This window comes from Cinclus cinclus, chromosome 3 (assembly GCF_963662255.1).
Source record: "Cinclus cinclus chromosome 3, bCinCin1.1, whole genome shotgun sequence".
Lineage (NCBI taxonomy): Eukaryota > Metazoa > Chordata > Aves > Passeriformes > Cinclidae > Cinclus > Cinclus cinclus.
The window spans coordinates 7,131,028-7,148,310 of NC_085048.1; the positions used below are offsets into that span (position 1 = coordinate 7,131,028).

Consider the following 17,283-nt stretch of genomic DNA (forward strand, 5'->3'; position numbering starts at 1 on the left):
GGCTAAGTATTCAGTTTATATAAACTGTCACGGACCCACTGCCTTGTAGCTACAGATTTATAGTAGCTGAAAACGTAACCCATTAAAAAACATTAACAGCCTTTACTGGGCCTTCTGGTTATTTTTAAACATTACTATTCCAAAATATACAAATATTACAGAATAAATCGAATGCCCCAAACTATTCTCTGTGATGTTTTGGAGCTATGTGATATTGCTACATAACTTACCTACTTCAAAGTGCAGTAAAGCCACTATTTCAAATTCCATCAGACTCAAAATTGTTAACAGGCTTATGGTTTTTATTGTTGTAAACACATAAGCCCCAGGCATACATATCTTGGTTTGTCCAAAAACTGAAACAAGGAAGAAAACAAAATACTCCAGCCTTAGATGTCAAGTCAACAGAAATCTTAAATGCAGTTAACTCTTACCCACACACACTCAAAATATCTCCTTAGAAGCTCCCTGATGATGAAGCATTTTGAGGAATTAGGACAGTTCATAAGGCCTTTGACTTCAAACTTGCCTGACAAGGTTCCCGTATCAAACTTAATGGGACGATCCGTGGTTGCACTGATTTTACATCCCAGGGTCCTTCAGCAAAATCTTTCCCAATTTCCAGTCCCAGCACTGTCAGCCACTTCCCAGTTGGCCCTGAGCAAATTACAGGTGGCCACTTCCTCCAGGTGCTCACGAACAGCAGCAAGCCCATCGTCCAAGGCAATTCTGGTACAGCAAAAAGGCACGCTCAGAGTCACACAGGGAAGGCAGGGGGATGAAATTCATGTCTTGTCTTGCATTGTGCTAATTTCTTTAAGGTGAACAAACCCCTTGAATTCCTCACTCTCCCTCCCAGGTTTAGATACATCTTCAGAGTCCAGTCATTTTAGCTTAAGCACGGAGCCTCTCTCTGGAGGTTTCTGTACCTGCACTGACCACAGAAGCCAGGAATGAACAAGTCTGAACTTCAGTGCCCCAGAAGGTGCCTGAGGTTAAGTGTGTCTTTCATTTAAAAAGTGTGCTCAACATGTAAATCTATAGTAGAAATGAGGTTCCAGCTGATGTATCTAAAGCAGAATAACATCCCTGACTGAAAAAACTTCACCATTAAAAGGCAGGTGTGGCCTCATTATTGCAAAATAGGTGCAAGATGAGATTAATAGCTGTGCTGTGGTGTTTTGTGAGGTAGAGAGCCTACACCATGTGAGAAATGGACATGGTGTTTCCTTAAAGGCAAAAATTTAAAGAAATTTGAATTACATAATTTTTGGAAGGGTCTACTGATTTTTCATATCCTCAGGGGAGATGTTGATTTTGAAAATGTTAAGTTCTCATTCTCTGACAGATACCAGTTTACACGTTTCAGAAGCAAGAAACATCAGTAGTGGGAAATGCAGGGTTCTATTTCTTACAGAATCTATAAACTGAGATTACCTCAAAATCTCTTTCAAAAAAAAAGGGGAAAAATCCTCAAAATATATCCATATCAGTGATTTTTTTCATTTCAAAGCAAAATAAATCGTAGCTTTATATAGTGTAATTCAAGTTCCCAAGTGCTTTCCAAACACAATAGTGTGCAAGTTATAGGTAGAGATTGTGCTCAAAATCCACCCCAGCCTCCAAGGGTGAGTTAATATTTGGATGGTGCGTCATGGATTGGACTCAATGACCCTTGTGAGTATTTTCCAGTACAGAACCTTCAAAAATTCTCTGGTCACATTTATACTTTTTTTCCCCCTTAAGCTACAAATGCATAAAATTTCCCATGAACAAGATCACAGCTTCCCATTAATCACTGAAAAACAAACAAAAAACCCACAAGCCTTCAAAAGCTTGCATTTCTGAGCATGTGTAATGTCTTTTTTAGCACAGTGCATGGAGTTAGGTGTATATTTGCACAATGGTGTCCTCTCTCGATTTCATTAGGGGCTACGTCAGAATCATCCTTTGTCCTTTTCGATAAAATGTGAGCAGAGAAATGACCTGGAAAACTCTCACAGAGTTTGTTGGTGGGATGTGAGTCCATATTTGGAAAGCCACTGCATTCAGAGTTTTCAGACAGAAGTGTCTTTTTTGGGGCTGTCCAAGTTCTCTGTGCTTTGATGGCTTCTCCTGGTAAAAACAGAACAAAGGATACATGACCACACTTGTGGCTTTCACTGCTGACTAATCAAGCTGAGTTTGGCAATCTCAAAGAGCTGAGAGCCCCCAGCAAGGTGTGGTTGTTCTGGACAATGGCTGAAGCTCCTGAACAGAGTGACCAGTCAAAGTGAACATTTCACAACATTTCAGATTGTTTACCCCATCCCCTCCAGTCTGCACAGAGGCCTGTGTCATATCTGCCAACCCCATGCACATATCTTGGGTATTTTAGGGCATGAATTGGTCCCAGGCACCCATGTTTAGGTCCTGGAATTGACTCCTTTACATGGAAATCGGTTTCTAATTCCAGTAAATTGGGATAATAAAATCAAGACAAAGGAACAACCAGATTTTTGGTATTTTATCCATCAGTGTGCTAGGAATTTTCTTATGTATACCCTCAAGAGTTGACAGAGGTGGATGAATTTGAGCTAGACAAGATTTTCCTTGGAGAAGGAGAAAAAGGGAGGAAGGGAGAGTGATAGGATAAAAAGGGAAAGAATAGCTCAAAGCTGATCTCTTTTTTCCTCCCACAGTCTTTTCTGCCTACGATTCTAAATGGTTTGGATGTTTCTTGTATCCCATAAACACCAAGAATGCAGTCAAAAATACCATTTTCTTCTATATAAAAGTAAATTGTAACTATTCACATTTCCCCCAAAAATTTAATCTATGTAGAATATTCCTCATTTCTGGCCTGAAACAATGTACCACAATAGTGCTTTGTGAGCCACTCCAAAGAAAATGTAAAATAGAGCAACTGAAATTTCTGATAAATGGTCTTCTAAGCAGGTTGTATTGCAACAAAAAAGAAATACTGGAACTTGTCACAATAAAAATCTGTTAATAATTTGACTAAGAGCATGTTGTTTCATTTTGTTGTAAGGAATATAGGGATTCCTTACAACAATAATTTTCCCAGTATGATTAAGAGCTGCTGTGGGGGTGTTGCTGTTGTTTTACTGCCAGTCCAAACTTACCTTAACTCTTCAAGGGCAAGCTTTGTTTCTTTCCGACTTTCTTCAGTGATTGGGTAGAAAAGGAGTATAAACAAACCTAAAAGGATGAGGATGGCAGGGACTGCTCCAATGAGGAGTTTCAGTGTGAGGATCACATCATCTGACTGTCTGCATATCCCTGGCTTGTATCCAGTAAACCTAAACAAACAGAAACAAGTGGTGTGTGGACATCCAAAGCTAAAAGGCTGATGTTCACCTTGAAAGTTTCTTTCTCCCCCCCAACTCCTCTTCAAGGCTTTTCTCCTGTTTTCCCCATACCCCTCTTTTTTCTTTCTCCCCACTACATTTCAAACTGTGTTTTTCAAACCTCGTTTTTGTGCTTGATTTCAGATAACTGCATTATGTCTGTATTTTCTTGTTATTATACATAATGATTAAGTTAATTATTGCTGTTGAAGTTAGTCAATTTACTTGCATACTTTTAAAGAAAGGATTGTGGAATCCCATGTAAGGAAATAAAGGTAAGGTAAGGTGCCCAGCAAGTTCCACCTGAACACGAGGCAGAGCTTCTTTCATGTGTAGTGACTGTGACAAGAACAGATTGCCCGGAGAGGCTGTAGAGTCTCCCTCACTGGAGATATTCCAGAACCATCTGGACACAGTCCTGTCTCTGTGCTCTGGGACGACCCTGCTTAAACAAGGAAAGCTGGAACCAGATGAGCCACTGTGGTCCCTGCCAGCCCTACCCATTCTGTGGTTCTGTGAAATTAATCTGTTATGTGCTTCCTATTAATATTCAGCAAAGTATTCAAGCTCTGCTTTAAAAGCATGCAAGTAATTTGACTGATTTCAACAGCAATAATTAACTTTAATTTAAACACACACTTAAGCACTCATCTCAAGATAGACAAATTTACTTAAGTGCTCAGAGTTAGGTACACAGTTACATTTCATTGATTCAGGGCTTCCATGCAGTCCCACAACTGCTGATATACTCAAATGCCTATTCCCAATTTGTGGAATGAGTTTTTCCTCTGAACATCCACCTAATGAAAGCTACAGCTCATTTGGCATCACTCTGTCTTCTGTGTTCTCCCACAAACATCTGCCTTGGCAAATTGCTGGGACCCAACTGGAATGCAATTGAAAAGGGACTAATAGGGGAACAGCAAATTGTTTGAGGGTTTTAGCAATAAGCAGCTAAAATTCCTAAGCCCAAAATGTTCAGCCAAGCATTGCCTGTTATTTAGCAATTTCAGCTCAAGTCCCCAAAGCAAAACATTCTGGTTACCAAAATCTATTCTGGAGCTGAGGGCTGGAATTCCCTTCTAAGTATTTATTGTGTGCTGTAGCAGGGACAGGCACAGGCTCTTTCTGCCAGGTCTTGCACAAAGGCAGGGAAGGAAATGTCTGCCCACTTTCTCAATGTGTCTGGTCAGAACAGACAAGACAAAGTAGAAAGAGACTGTAAACCCTCTCCTAAAGTGACACAGTCTGGGTGACAGGCAGAGCTGTGAGAAAGGCTATTCCTGACTCTGATCAGTACCCAGCTCCCTAAAACCATGAAGGAATTTCTGATGCTTTCATGCTGAACAGGCCTCTGGCACACATGAATGCCCTCAAATCCATGTAAAGCCTTACAAGCCCATAGAGATAGTCCCATTCAGGAGCAAGAGGGAATGCACAAAGCACCTGTATCACCTGTGGGGGACCTTCATCTGCTGCACTTTCGTGTTTAGTTCGTTATTCATATAAGCCGCTAAAATTTACATGAGTAATTGAAAAGAGGAAAATCTAAAGGGAAGTAGTTTTTTTTCTGAACAGAACCATGTCAGGGCAAGTAACTTAATGCTTGGTTGTCTGGCCTAGCTGGCACCAATTCTGTCTTTAGTGGTCAGCCATCTGGAGCTGCTGGCACTTTCAGGCTCAGGGCCTGAAGGCAATTAACTCCACAGGCTAAAAGTGCTGTAACCTCAGAATGCTTTCAGAGTAGATCCACTAAGTGGAAACACAGTGTTACTCACTCCAGTCCTGCTGCAGAAATTCCTAAGCCAATTCCTGCTGACATCTTGGTAAAAAAGACATAAGAAGAATAGAAAATGGTTTCATGTCCTTTCCCATGGGGATTCTGCAGGCGAAAGTTATCAACAACATCAGGCAGCATTGACCTAGAAGTGAGCAAGATAAAAGAGAAACTCAAGCCAACATTTCTCTTCAAAGTCCAAACTTAATGAAGTAGAGCACAGCCCTCCTCCATTTTTAAGCTGATTGATGTAGCCATGCACATGAAAGAATCCAGTTCAAAAGGTTCTACTCCTGGAAAGGAGGGCAAAAAATGTGTAAGAAAAGTATGGCCACAAATTACAACGTAGAACATCACTGAAAAGCCATCAAACACATGAGAGGTGACAGAATTTCCTAGTCTGCCTGTCTTTCCAAACAGAAGTTGTGATATTAACAAAAAAGAACAACAAAAATCCCCCACATTTCTTAAGATATCAAGGGATTCTGAATGTCTAAATAGTTGCATTTACAGTCTAAATGCACTCTGAAATAACTCTTTTGACAAGGTAACAACATTTTCAGAAAACAATGAAACCTATTCTCTTTCTATTTCAAAGAGACTGAATTAGGTAATGGGGAATTAGAATACAAGCTGCTCAAATGTTAATTGTGAACTAATATTTTATTTCCAATATATGTAATCGTTTATTGTTGGAAAAAAAGGTCTTCTCACCCTCTGTGCAGAAAAGCTTACATAGTGTGACAACTAATTTCAAACTATGTACTCCACAATCTCTTGGAGTTTTCAGGGCAATTTACAAACAAGTTATGAAAAACGGTGCTCTCAGCAATGGTCTTGATTTCTCAGTTATTTAATCTAAAGAGGAAATGTCCTGCCATGCTCATCCTTGAGTTGTTTTCCCCCACTTATTTTCAGTCCTCAGGTGCAAAAGACCTTGAATTCTTGATGTCTTTTAACCATAACCTTGTGTGTATGCTCTATAACAGAGGACTACTCAAACAGGGACACAGAATCATGGAATGGTTTGGGTTTAAAGGGACCTTAAAGATCATCTCATTCCAGTCCCCTGCCATGGGCAGGGACATCTTCCACTAGCCCAGGTTGTTCCAAGCCTCATCTGACCTGGCCTTGAACACTTCCAGGGATCCAGGGGCATCCACAGCTTTTCTGGGCAGCCTGTGCCAGGGTCTCACCACCCTCACAGCAAGAAATTCTTTCTAAAATCTAATCTAAATCTATCATATTTCAGTTTAAACCCCTTGTTCCATAACTACATGCCCTTATAAAAAGTGAGGTTAGACATAGTTTGCCTTATGTGTCCTCTGCTACATTCTTAATTGCTCAGCATTAATTGATTTGCCTATCTTCATAATTCCTGAAGCAATGTTATCACACATTGTACAGCTACTTAGATTATTGATCAATTTAAATACTCTCATGTACAAAAAGCAGCTAGAGTTACAGTAGATGTAATCTGTTAACAAATGGGCAACCAAGGTCACATCATTGCAAACAGCATCCACTATAAAACCAAAAAAATATTCTTGGAAGAAGTGACTCTTCCATATTCTGTCTCTTTCAGAGGCAAATTCCATGCAGTAGTACATACATGTAGGGCAGAAATACATTAATTCCCCACCTCAAACATAAAATTCTCCTACCATGGCAACAGAAGAGATGCTGCAATGCTCAGACCAGAGACGAAGGCCACGAAGTAAGCCAGGATCAGGTTTGGAATGGTCACTAGCATGACTGCAAAAGGAATCATCCACTGAAGAAGAAAAGCATTATATCTAAGTTACAGCATCCACTGCTTAGTGCTATAAGCTATGCATATATAAAGCTATGATTGTTCCCTTCAAAATACAAAAGTATGCTACAGAACAGTTCATACACAGCAATGTTTCACACTTCAGTATTTTGGTCAAATTACATTTCCCAAAAAGCCCTGAGCCAATCTGTATTTAACTGTCCAGAACAATTGGAGAAAAGTAGGACAAGTGATGGTAGTGTTGTCTCTGTTAGCAGTATTAGGGCAACAACTGAGCTAGTAAATTAAACAGACCCAAGAGCGAATTTACTAGTCTTGAAGCCAACTCACAGACCCTGGCCACATTCATAGACCTAAACATTCATGGTCTCCAAAAGACCTATGACCATATAAATGCTTTTTGTGAATATTGAAAGTAGTTGATTCCAAAACTGTGCTAGATAGAGTAATAGAATGGTTTGGTTTGGTTTGGATGGAACCTTTAAAGATTGTCTTGTTCCAACCTCCTTGCCATGGGCAGGGATACCTTCCACTAGACCAGGTTGCTCCAAGCCCCATCCAGGAGTTCAAGCCCTGGCCTTGAACAGTTCCAGGGATGGGGCACCTACATCTTCTCTGGACAACCTGTGCCAAGGCCTCTCCACCCTCACAGTAAAGAATTTCTTCCTAGTATCCAATCTAAATCTACTCTCTGTCAGGTCAAAGCCATTCCCCTTTGCCTTATCACTCCATGCCCCTGTAGGAAGTCCCTCTCCAGCTCTCTTGAAGCTGCTTTAGGCACTGGAAGGGTCTCTAAGGTCTTCCCAGAGTCCTCTCCTCTCCTCTCCTCTCCTCTCCTCTCCTCTCCTCTCCTCTCCTCTCCTCTCCTCTCCTCTCCTCTCCTCTCCTCTCCTCTCCTCTCCTCTCCTCTCCTCTCCTCTCCTCTCCTCTCCTCTCCTCTCCTCTCCTCTCCTCTCCTCTCCTCTCCTCTCCTCTCCTCTCCTCTCCTCTCCTCTCCTCTCCTCTCCTCTCCTCTCCTCTCCTCTCCTCTCCTCTCCTCTCCTCTCCTCTCCTCTCCTCTCCTCTCCTCTCCTCTCCTCCAGGTTAAACCTTAGCTCACTCAGCCTGTCTTCACAGGAGAGGTGCTCTAACCCTGTGGTCATTTTTGTGGTCCCCCTTTGATCCCCAGATCCAGCAGATCCACAGCCTTCTGAGGCTGTGGGTCCTGGAGCTGAATGCAGCACTGCAGGTGGGGTCTCAGCAGAGTTGGAGCAGAGGGGCAGAATCCCCTTCCTCAGCTGCTGCCTACACTGTTTTTGAAGCGTTTGGTTTTGTAAGCTGCAAGTGCACATTGCTTGGTCATCTTGAGCATCTTGTCAATCAACACCTCCATTTCTTTCTCCTCAGGGCTGCTCTCAATCCATTCCCTGCCCAGACTGTTTTTGTGCTTGGCATCACCCTGACCCAGGTGCAAGACTTGTGCTTGGCCTTCCTGAACGTCATGAGGTTCCCACAGTCCCACATCTCCAGCCTGTCCAGGCTCCTCAGGATGGCATCCCTTCCCTCCAGCTGTCACCTGCACCTCACAGCTCAGTGTCACCAGCAGACCTGCTGAGGGTGCCTCAGTCCCTCTCTCCATGTCAGTGACAGGGATGTCGAACAGCACCGGTCCCAGTACCGACCCTGGGGATGGCAGTCCTCACTGTCCCCACTTGGTCACTGAGCCACTGACCACAACCCTTCGGGTGCCACCATCCAGACACTTCCTAATCCACTGAGTGGTCCATCCACCAAATCCATGCCTCTCCAGCTTACAGAGATGGATGTGATGAAGGACAGTGTCAAATGCTTTGCACGAGTCCAGCTAGACACTGTCAGTTGCTCTTCCCTTATCCATGAATGCTGATAATTCTCAGGAGATTGCTAATCATCTTGGGTGAAGATTTTTCTGCCAGTTAAATAACAGAGATGACCAAATGTCCATTTCTATTCTAGGCCAGTGGAACTATTTAATTTACTGGTAGAGACAATGCCTTAAAACATCCTCACACTGCATTCCAAAGGGAGTGGCAGGGCTTCAGTGGTCATTTTAAACTGTAAATATACCATTTCACCTGATCACCTTCAGTCTTGAATGAGGAAGAATTTGCTTTCATTTCCAATCACCACTTTAAAGCCATATACATACTTAGCAATAACTAAACCCAAAAGTCAGAGTGTCACTCCCCACAGCTGGATCCACTCATGACATTGCATGACAAGTCACAGAGGTTACCCTCAAAACCAAATTAATTTGGGATGCTTGGGATTTGTTTTCTGGCAGTAGTCATAGTCACTAGATTTCTTCAACTTCAGCTTGAAGCAATGGGCTTACAGGACTGAGAATCCACTTTTTAAAATGCTGATTGAGTGCCTACTGCCCAGCTGTCCTATACCCGTCACATGCTCCGTCTCCCACAGCTGTGAACCACAGGCACAGCAGCACACGTAGAATCGAGAACCAAGGGCTTATCTACAGGGCTTTTTAATGATGGGGGATTAGTTTAACATTAAGTGTTTCAATCCTCTATACGTGCAGCTTGGGAGCTGAGGGCATGAGAAGAGCTTTCACAGAGAGTGATTCCCCTAAGCACTGCTATTTACAGTTCTGTATGATAAGTGATTCTGGGAGTCCTGGAGCCTAATCCATTATGTTTATGTTTTAAATGCATTTCCCATCCAAAGCATTTGCTCCCAAGCTAAGGAGGCAGAAAATAACCTTTCCTGACTGCAAGTTCCCAGCACAGGCAGATAATCCTTGCATTAGCCCAGTGTTGAGGCAAAATCGTTATTTCACCACAAGAGAGCACTCCAGCAATATCAGATTTTATGTTGTCTATAGGCAATTTATGCCTTATGCTCCACACGGGGCACCCACTCAGAAACCAAAGCACTTAAACAAAATTCTAGATCAATAATAGTAATCATTGTAAGTGTAATTTCCTAGAGAAAGAGAAGCAGGGCCAGCAGGACTGAGGTTACAGTGCCCCAAAGTCTCGCCCATGCAGTGGCAGCTCAGTGCTTCCACTGCAGTGAGCAGTTAATGCAGCTCCTTCTTTCTCACTTGCAAAGCAAACACTCTGTTATTGGCATCTGCTCCGTCATCACAGGGCTGCTGCCCCCTGAGTTATAAACATCATCCTCCAGTTATCCCGTGCCTTCCATCCATTCCCTGACAGCGTGTGGAAGGTGGGATGCTGAAGAGGGTACTGGTCTCTGCAGCAGCACATGAAGGGCAAATCAGGAAAATGTGCAGGGAGGATGTAAGTGGAAACAGGATGGAAGAGTGGAAACAGGGCTGCAGAGCCAGAATTCATCCGAAGGCATCTTTCCATGCTGCACAGTGCTCATAGATGGCAAATAAATAATAGCATATCTGTGAGGAGGTGCTCTTATTTTTACTAAATCCTGCAAAACCCACAGCCAAAAGATATTATGGGCTAGGATGGAGGCTAGAGTTGTGGGAGAGAGCCATCTTTGTTTTTAGTGACCTTGCCAAAACTATGAACCAAAAAGATGCCACGCTTAGAATTTCTCATGATAACTTCACCTCCAGCCACAAGCTGAGACTTACTGAGTGCAAGTTCAGTGTTTGCCAGTGAGGGCAGAGTAGACACCAAAATGAACACAGCACGTGGAAGCTGAAGGAAATAAACAGAAGAGGATAATTTCTAGCCTGTGCACCAACCTGATTGTGGGAAGAATGCTATAAGGATCCTGTTTGGGAGCAGGATAATTCCTGATAATTCCAAAAATTCTAGGCTTTAAACTTCTAGGAACTTGAGATACTTAATCAATAGTTAGACTTGATGGTCAAGTCTTTTGGAGGAATGGGTAAAAAGGGAGAAATACCAGTGGAAGAAACACAAGATTCTTGTTGTTTATCTACCAACTTTTAAACTCTTTGAGGGCTCTCTTCAATACAAAATCACCTTAACAGGATAAATTAGCCGGCAGTACTGTGAATTTTTTTTCAGGAAACTGAATTTCCAATGTTCACCCTGAAAGCTGAGTGAAGTTGTAGAGGAAAAAAAATGTTTTCTTCCCTGTCTCCTTCCCTTCCAGTAGAACATTCCCCAGTGACAAACTTAGGAGCCTTAAATGATGTGCTTTTATTTCATAGTGGGAAAGTACAGATTAGTTGTACAGATCACACAAGATGGTAGGGTAGGAAGCTCCTGTGATGCATTGTCAGACACAAAATCCATCACTGAGCACACACTGAGTCCCCTGAGAAATGTCTACAAGGTGAAACAGAGAGGTGGCTTTTTTCAATCCATCCCCCACTTAGACCATAACAGTCAAGCAACTCAACTGTAAAATTAAGTTAAACCATGTTTACAGAGGTGCTGACAGGCTTTCCAGTTATGTAAAACTAAATTTATAGAGCCAAGCTTGTTGAAGAAAGCACTGTTTGTGGCCAAGTAGACAGAGGAGGAGATTTCCTAGGGAGGAAATCTGCATTCCCAGGTCTAATCAATGGGCCAATACTGCTTTTGGCAATTCTCTTTGCTCAAGTGGTAAAAAGAAATTAGGATGGGGCTTGAATTCCAGATGCCTACTTCAAAACACATAACAATTCAGCATATTTGGAACTTGGGTTTTATAGTTACTTCTGATTCTCTGGAAGTCATTACAACACAGTTTTTAATTCCAAAGTTTATAACTGTTCAACTCTATTCAGCAACTGTCACCAGACCTAAATTTTTCAGCTTTGTTCAGATTTTGACCAATAGCTTTGGGCTGGATTTTTCAAGTTCTCCTGCTTTGTTGTGCACAAGGCAATTTTTCTTTCCTCTTTCATAAGTAATTGTAGGTAAACAGGAGGAAAATGGGGAGGAACAGGGCTGTACAATAACTCACCGAGGATGATGACAGAAAATTGCTGCTGTCTGCACTAAGTAAGGGACTTAAAATAATCCATCAGTGACAAGGGCAGGCTCACTGAGCTGGCTTTGCAAAGCTGTGTCAGAGTTAAACTGGGCTTCTTTTATCAGGTAGGTCACCTTTTTCTTTACTTCACTAATAACTCTCCCTCCCTATTCAGAGGGATGTGGAGGCTCCTAGAGGGGGTGTTACAGGCTTTTGTTTCCTTCCATGGGGCTGAATTACCAATGCTGACACCTCAGCACCACATAACAAAGACAAAACAAGGCTTGCACTACAGTAACTTGTCAACATGAGGCAACTCAGATCTGAATTTATAAAACCTCATTGAACCTCAGTTCTGAGAGCTTCAAATGAGAAGAACTTGTGCAGAATCTTAAATAATCTGGGAACTCCCTCTGGCATCAATCCATTTCTCAAAAGTTTCCCTTGGAAACTTGGAATCTGTCTGAAATTTGGTATTACGATTTAAAACAAACTCTGGAACTGAGCAAATTTCACATAGATTGAGGTTATAAGCATTTGAAAGAGCTCCTGAAGTGGCTCCAGTTGTCAAACAAAATGAGCACAAGCAGGATTCTCTTTCTCAGAGTATTTGCTTACCGAAATCCCACATGCTGCACACTTCTTGCCAAATCTCTGCAGAAACTTCTGCCAGAAGGGAACACTCACGGCTGCTGATACCTACAAGGGACAAAAACCCATATCTGTGCTATGCTTACTTCCACTGTCTTCTCCAGCTCTAGAGCTCACAGACATCTTTTTGTCTAGTTCATAAAAGCCTGAAAAGAAGGTGAACATGCAGATTCTCGTTTCTCCTCATCCTCTGAGTGACTTTTAAAAATCCATTGTTAAGCTATCCATCAGAGGATTTTCCACAAATCTCAGAAGATAGTGTCTCAAAATTTCCTTTTCTAATGCGAGCCACAGCAGTCAAAGCTGTGCTCTGTCATTAAAGTTCAAACACACTGCAGTCACACTTTGTGCTAATGCCTTTTGCCAAACTGCCTGAACTTGACAAATGATGAGTGAATTTAGCTGTACCCCGTGTACAGGAAGAAAGCTGAAGTGCGAGATAAACCTACCCTAAGATAAATTTAAGACTACATTCCATACTGTGTGTCCCTTCTTAGGAACCATCTGTAAGAGAAGTAGTTGCTTGCAGTGGACATTACTGTTTCAGACACTGAAATACTCACCCATAGCACAACAACCACAAGCAATGTAGTACCTATGCACTGAAGTACTGCTACTAATGGCATTTGTCCTTTATTTAAATATCACCTAATTGTTACTCTTATATTTCAGTCTGTACTTACTTTACCTCTAATGTCTCTCTTCTTGGTGACCATCACTTGCAGAGCCTCAAGATACCCAGCACTCCTTTCTGCTCTTCCAACATCTTGGTTTTAATGGTTTTGGAAAAGATACGTCTTATAATGTGGGAAAGGTTAATTATCACCTAAACAAGCAGAATTCTACCTCTGCATGTCAAGACAAAAGATTCTGTAAAAGGATCTTTTTATCACACTGCCAATTACTCTAGAGAGGAATCTTCCTATTTCTAGGTATTTTAAATATTTATCCTTCAAAGCTGCCTAGCCCGAGGAGTTGTGTGTATGAATATGCAAACTGAAGTTGTTTAATTTTCAGCAGGACTGGGGAAAGGGACAAAGGAAGTAAAATTCCAGACCTCCTTTCTAGAAGCGGCTTCTGTCTTTTATAGAAGCCATGGCTTACAGGTAAAAACAGCAAAGAATGAATTAAAAGCTGCAAACCACAATTTTTTAAGAAGTGCAGTTGGGAACACCAGCTTTATTTCAAATAGACAATGCAAAAGATAGTGCAGCTTCCTGATAGCTCTGCTAAGACAAAAAACTCTTCTTTCCTTCTGTAATGTTGTGCCAAAGTCCAGTGAGAAAACCAGGTAACATATGAGAGAGAAGTGCAACTCACCAAGATGGTCACCACCAAATACTGGAAGTGGCTGCGTAGGCCAGCAGCATGAGTGCAGAACAGGACAAAGTTTCCTTGCTCCAGCTGTTGAATTCAAGACATTTGGTGGCCACGAAAAGACAAAGGAAAATATAAAAATGACAAAATTTGCATCACACTCCATTATAGTTAAATATAGTTGGTGACTGATTTGTTAAATGTAGGGTATGGGAGTCTCATTGTTCTCTTGTCTGCAACAATTTAAAGAAGCAGGAACTGTCCTGTTATCACTGGAATAACATGTCAGTAATACTGGGGCAAGCAAGAGGCAAGCCACACCTGACAGAGCATAAAATTGACCAAAACAGAAAAGGCCCTGTGAAAGGATTCTGTCTTGAGGTTTTATTCCCTATGTCCCAACTGCCTTGTGTTGTCACAGCTGCAGGCTACTGCAAGAAACTGCCCTTTCCCTTCCCCAGGAAGGCCATAAATCTTTCTCCAGAAGCTCCAACTCCAAAACAAGCAACATTTCAGCTGTAATAATACTCCTGCCAACTTCCTGTGGTAAAGCAGCTGGTTTTGTGCATACCCTCAGCTATGGAGTGTAGCTTTGGGTCAGATATCTCCCTACATCTGAATCCTCATCAGATGGGAGGATCTAACTGCACTGTGTTACATGACAGGTGAAGCCACTCTGTCACACTGCTTCTGCAGAACTCAGGGGGATTCTGAACACCAGAATATGATGGAGGGCAAACTCCAGTAATTCTGCAGAAGCAGAGTGACAGAGGAGGATTTAATACTCATGCCACGGCAGCATGATCAATTCTTGCTCCTTTGTGTGCTCGTAGATTACAGGTGGCCAATCACCTGTACACAAATTATCCAAAACGTTGTATCCTGTCTATTGTCACAAAACCCTTCCCTAGTTTGTGTCCCTGTTTATGCTGCCCTAATTTTAGACATAGGATATCATACTCTGGAATTATGGCAAATACATCTTTACCTGCCCATTCCTTTTGCTGATCAGTAATCCACTCTCTAAATTCCACAAAATCAGTGTGCCTCCCTCAAGTAACAGCCGCAAGGGTTGTTTATGCTGGCTGAACTGGAGTAAAACAGCTTCCAGCTTCTGCCTCCCCTCACACCTTCCCTTCAGTCTGCACAAATAGCAAAACAGAGAGATATGGCCTGAGAGAAGATCTTTTCCTTTCTGAGTGTTGTCAGCAAGAAGTTGGCTGCCAGCACCCAGATGTGCTCTATATCCCTGCTGACTGAGTGGATGCTGGAAGCATGTGGACAATAAGGGACCTTTCATCTTCTCCCTGTCTCTGCAGCTGCTCACAGTACCTGCAGATCCCAGACATGAGCAGAAATAACTTCTGTTATTGCTTCTCACCCTTGGGTATTCCAGCAAGGACTAACAGATGCTGTGCCCCAATCCAGGCCAAGAAAAAATTTCAGTGCTTCTTCAGCAAACAAACTTTTAAGCAGTCCTTCCAAGGAACTTAATAATTCACCAGGACTGCTGGTGAGCACAGCACTGCTCTCTTACATGTCATATTCTTGCCTTCTGTCTTGATATTCCCTTGATCAATGGTTCACGTGACTGAGTCTCTTGGCAAAAATGTGATAATTATTTGCTTTTCAAAATAAAGCAAACTTCAACTAATACGCACAAGCTCAGAGTAAAATAATAAATTTACTGAATTGAACATGTCTTAAAAGTGAGGCTTTAAAAGCCTGCTGTACTTATGGGGAGTGAGGGTTTCTTACTAAGTGGCTTTTCTACAGTTCCTTTCTATGGGAGGATGCACTGCATCTTTTTTTGAGAGCCATATCCAATCGCAGGTCCTCCTTTCAAAATGAGCTCTACCTAACTCTGACACAGGTGAGACCTCCTGCCTCTGAATGTCTTCTCACTCTGACCTAATGCCTTCCATCACAAAAGACTCCACAAGACCCAGTTCAGCCACTATCTGAGAGCAGTCACCTATGCAAAGGAAAGGGGCACCAGTTTAAACAGGGCACACAGAGAGAGGAACAGACAGTAGAGAAAAAGCATTCTCTAAGTAACTGAAACCACAGGAGACTGTGGATGGATAACACAGAATGACCCAGACTGGGTCACTAGGACTAGTTCTTCACCTTTTATGAAAAAAAAAAAAAAAAGGAAAGAAAAGAAAAGAAAAAAAGTCTTTAAATGGTCAGGACTTTGGCTTTGCTTCTCTTTTGTAAGAACCATCTCCAGCCACACAGGACCCCAGGCACCAAAAGGAGGACTCTGGCTCCCTACTGATTTACAGGGGAAGGCAACACCCCCTAGATCACCCCTCCAGTCACCAGCCAAAGGTCATTTGCATTTCAGACTCTCCCATGCTGGGAGTGGAATGAGGCCAACACACAGGCTGAGAGGGTCTGAAGTTACCTGAACTGCTGTCGAGATGAGAAGAAATGAAGCTGTAAGCTTCACATATGGACCATGCTTCATGGTAAGTGCAAGCCCCTTACAAAAAGGAATTGCTCTGTCTGAATTTAAGGCATAAGGATCTAAGAGAAGCAAGATACATAAAATAAAAATATTTTCAATAAAAGAATGTGAAATAACTATTATTTAATCAAGGCATATTTAAATATAACTTACCATCCCTTTCCTTTACTCCAAGAAAAAGAATGACAGTTCCAAGAAGATACACACCTGCTATGACCCCTGCTGCAATCATGTAAACTTTTGCCTTTCAGAAGGAAAAAAAGACATTTGAAATTGTGACAGGAGAATGACAAGTCATTATGAAAATTTCAGTCCCTTTTTGGTAAGCCACCTGCAAACGAAGAAATGCCCATCTGCTTACAGCCAAATGTCTGTCTGCTACCTCTCTGAAAAATGTTCACTTCATTTCTGCAGTTCATGTATAAACCACACCTGCCTTAGGATACATTCAGGACATATAAGTATGTATTTCTTGAAGAAAAAAAAAAGGCAAACAAAAAAGCAGTGAACAAAAGGGTTACTATGTTGGCAACCTGAATGTTCTAAAAATTTGCTTATGTTGAGACTAACTACAGACATACACAGTCACCTAATCAAAACCATGCATCATTCACAGTGGCATTCTTATTTTCAGTAAGTCCAGTTGATCTGGCCACACAGACTGCCATCTGGAATTTCATGGTGGATGGGAGAGCTCTCAGCACTGATGTAAACATACATGATGATATTAACAACAATAACGAATTTTAGAAATCATACTTACATGCCAGTGAAAGCTTATGGCATCTTGCATGCTGGTTTTCCCAGCTGTTTAGTAAAATATCCAAGAAAATTCAGAAATCTTTGCTTCCTTTTTGCCAGGGGAGCAAAGCCTCCAAGGATACCTCCCACACCACCAGATCATATTTACTGTTTCGAACTCTGATTACACTGTCTTTGGATTAAGGCTTTAAAAAATATTTTGCTTTAGTATGATGTAATAATTTACCTTATACTGTGTTATCAAAGATAGCTAACAGTTTTATGCAACAATGATTACTTGATAGGAAAA

At 41.9% G+C, this 17,283-nt stretch overlaps 1 protein-coding gene across 1 annotated transcript in view; it reads right to left on the minus strand.

Moving 5' to 3' along the window:
- Window positions 1–281: 281 nt before the first annotated feature.
- MFSD2B (MFSD2 lysolipid transporter B, sphingolipid) overlaps window positions 282–17,283 on the minus strand; it is a 38,465-nt gene continuing 21,463 nt past the window's right edge. Inside the window, exons 7-14 of the mRNA XM_062489662.1 lie at window positions 16,386–16,476; window positions 16,170–16,291; window positions 13,763–13,846; window positions 12,410–12,490; window positions 6,792–6,901; window positions 5,129–5,272; window positions 3,126–3,302; window positions 282–2,115 (exon numbers count right to left, since the gene is read on the minus strand). Of these exons, the coding sequence (XP_062345646.1) occupies window positions 2,058–2,115; window positions 3,126–3,302; window positions 5,129–5,272; window positions 6,792–6,901; window positions 12,410–12,490; window positions 13,763–13,846; window positions 16,170–16,291; window positions 16,386–16,476 (867 nt within the window). The 3' untranslated portion in view covers window positions 282–2,057. The remainder of the gene's footprint in view (window positions 2,116–3,125; window positions 3,303–5,128; window positions 5,273–6,791; window positions 6,902–12,409; window positions 12,491–13,762; window positions 13,847–16,169; window positions 16,292–16,385; window positions 16,477–17,283) is intronic.